Genomic DNA, 3,164 nt, shown 5'->3' with positions numbered 1-3,164 from the left:
AGCCATCATTCCGTGCTCTAGGTGAATTGTAAACTCTTTCTGGCCAAACCACAGTAACAAGCAGAAAGCACAACAGAGCGGAGCCAGACAACTGTCAGGTAATGGAAAGAGGAGCTCTTCTATCTACTATACAACAGACTGTCCAAATTTGAACCGGCCAAAAGGAAGATACATCTTTACCTGCAAGCGTGCACAGCCATAATCCAATCTAAAGGCACAATCCCCTACAAAGACACATTCTACGTATTAGGAGTGTAGCAAATATTTGGTGGCTATTGTATTTTATTGTTAAAACAGAAATCAAACGTACAAAATACTGCGCACATATAAAGTGTGTGAGAAACACACAAGTGCTTTAACAGCCATGTTGGCCCTTCAGGAAATACAGTCAAGGGATGTAGATAAATATATACCTGACCCACAGAGACTAACCAAGAAAGAAGAATCATACACATGTAGCAAGAGCTTTAGTTTGTCATCGCTACTCAAGCTTCATCAGCACACGTACACAGGACAAAAACCATTCAGGTGCAGTGAACGTGTAAAGTGCTTTAGTCAGTTATCACACCTTCAAAGACGTAATCAAACACACACAAGGGAAAAGTCATTTAAATGCAGTGAATGTGTGAAGAGCTTTAGTCGATTATCAAAGCTACAAAGTCATCAGCGAACACACACGGGGGAAAAACCCTATCATTGTAGTGAATGTGACCGTAGTTTTAGTTACTCTTCAGCATTAAGGATTCATCTGCGAACGCACACAGGAGATAAACCATTCAAGTGCAGTGAATGTGTCAAGAGCTTTAGTCGATTATCAAACCTACGAAGACATCAACAAACACACACAAGGGAAAAACCATTCAAGTGCAGTGAATGTGCAAAGTGTTTTACATTCTTGTCACACCTACAAAGCCATCCGTGGAACCACATAGGAGAAAAAAAATTCAAGTGCAGTGAATGTGCAAAGTGCTTCAGTAAGTCATCACACCTACAAAATCATCTGCGAACACACACAGGAGAAAAGCCATTTAAATGCAGTGAATGTGGGAAGAGCTTTAGTCGATTAGATCACCTACAAAGACATCAGCGAATACACTCGAAGGAAAAACCATACCAGTGCAGTGAATGTGGGAAGAGCTTTAGTCGATTATCAAACCTACGAAGACATCAACAAACACACACAAGGGAAAAACCATACCATTGCAATCAATGTCAAATGATTTTTAGTCGTTACTCAACATTAAGGATTCATCAGCGAACACACACAGGAGAAAAACCATTCAAGTGCAGTGAATGTGCAAAGTGCTTTAGACGGTTATCAGACCTAAAAAGTCATCAGCGAACACACAAGGGGGAAAAACCCTATCATTGTAGTGAATCTGTCAGTAGTTTTCGCAGCTCTTCAGCATTAAGGTGTCATGAGCGAACTCACACAGGAGAAAAACCATTCAAGTGCAATGAATGTCTAAAGAGCTTTAGTCAATTATCATCGCTACAAAGTCATCTGCGAACACACACAGGGGAAAAACCATTTAACTGCAGTGAATGTGGGAAGAGCTTTCGTCACTTATCAAACCTCCAAACACATCAGCGAACACACACAGGGGAAAAACTCTATCATTGTAGTGAATGTGATAGTAGTTTTCGCAGCTCTTCAGCATTAAGGATTCATCAGCAAACTCACACAGGAGAAAAACTATTCAAGTGCAATGAATGTGTCAAGAGCTTTAGTCAATTATCACACCTACAAAGACATCAGCAATCACACACAGGGGAAAAACCATTCAACTGCAGTGAATGTGGGAAGAGCTTTCGTCACTTATCAAACCTCCAAACACATCAGCGAACACACACAGGGGAAAACCCCTATCATTGTAGTGAATGTGACAGTAGTTTTCGCAGCTCTTCAGCATTAAGGTATCATCAGCGAACTCACACAGGAGAACAACCATTCAAGTGCAATGAATGTCTAAAGAGCTTTAGTCAATTATCAGTGCTACAAAGACATCTGCGAACACACACAGGGGAAAAACCATTCAACTGCAGTGAATGTGGGAAGAGCTTTAGTCACTTATCAAACCTCCAAACACATCAGCGAACACACACAGGGGAAAAACCCTTTAATTGTAGTGAATGTAACAGTAGTTTTCGCGTCTCTTCAGCATTAAGGATTCATCAGCGAACTCACACAGGAGAAAAACCATTCAAGTGCAGTGAATGTCTGAAGAGATTTAGTCAATTATCAGCGCTACAAAGACATCAGCAATCACACACAGGGGAAAAACCATTCAACTGCAGTGAATGTGTGAAGAGCTTTAGACACTTATCAAACCTCCAAACACATCAGCGAACACGCACAGGGGAGAAACCCTATCATTGTAGTGAATGTGACAGAAGTTTTCGCAGCTCTTCAGCATTAAGGTATCATCAGCGAACTCACACAGGAGAAAAACCATACAAGTGCAGTGAATGTGTAAAGAGCTTTAGTCAAATATCAGTGCTACAAAGTCATCAGCGAACACACACATGGGAAAAACCATTTGACTGCAGTGAATGTGGGAAGAGCTTTAGTCACTTATCAAACCTCCAAAAACATCAGCAAACACACACAGGGGAAAAACCCTATCATTGTAGTGAATATAACAGTAGTTTTCGCGGCTCTTCAGCATTAAGGATTCATCAGCGAACACACACAGGTGAAAAACCATTCAAGTGCTGTGAATGTGCAAAGTGCTTTAGTCAGTTATCACACCTTCAAAGTCATCAGCGAACACACACGGGGGAAGAACTATTCAGCGGCAGTGAATGCGGGAAGAGCTTTAGTCACTTATCAAACCTCTAAACACATCAGCAAACACAGAGACTCCGGAAAGAACTTAAGAACATCAAAAATAATACTGACCCATCTGAGGACATAGACAAGAGCAGAACAGTGCAGTTATTGTGAGAGGAATGAATTACGGAAAAAGATTCAATTCAAATTATGTGGGACATTGAAATGCCAGGTGATAGAAGACCGGACTAGCAGTAAAGAAGGAAAACAGATAACAGTATTTACAGAATTATAAATGTGTTTGTTTTCAGTGATTGTTCACTTCCGTACACATAGCAAAGCAGTATGATATACCAGGATACACAGTGCGAGGCTAGCACAATGTGAACTA

General features: G+C 40.8%; 1 protein-coding gene across 1 annotated transcript; it reads left to right on the top strand.

Annotated features, from left to right (window-relative positions):
• The first annotated feature begins 364 nt into the window (after positions 1-364).
• On the top strand, positions 365-2,842 carry LOC147664928 (uncharacterized). The gene has a single exon (XM_086949883.1). The coding sequence runs from the start codon at positions 365-367 to the stop codon at positions 2,840-2,842; it is 2,478 nt and encodes an 825-aa protein (XP_086806009.1).
• The last annotated feature ends 322 nt before the right edge of the window (positions 2,843-3,164 follow it).

The sequence above is a fragment of the Lissotriton vulgaris genome, unplaced genomic scaffold (assembly GCF_964263255.1).
Source record: "Lissotriton vulgaris unplaced genomic scaffold, aLisVul1.2 SCAFFOLD_1129, whole genome shotgun sequence".
In the NCBI taxonomy this organism is placed as follows: domain Eukaryota; kingdom Metazoa; phylum Chordata; class Amphibia; order Caudata; family Salamandridae; genus Lissotriton; species Lissotriton vulgaris.
This window is presented reverse-complemented; position numbering and strand designations above follow the sequence as displayed.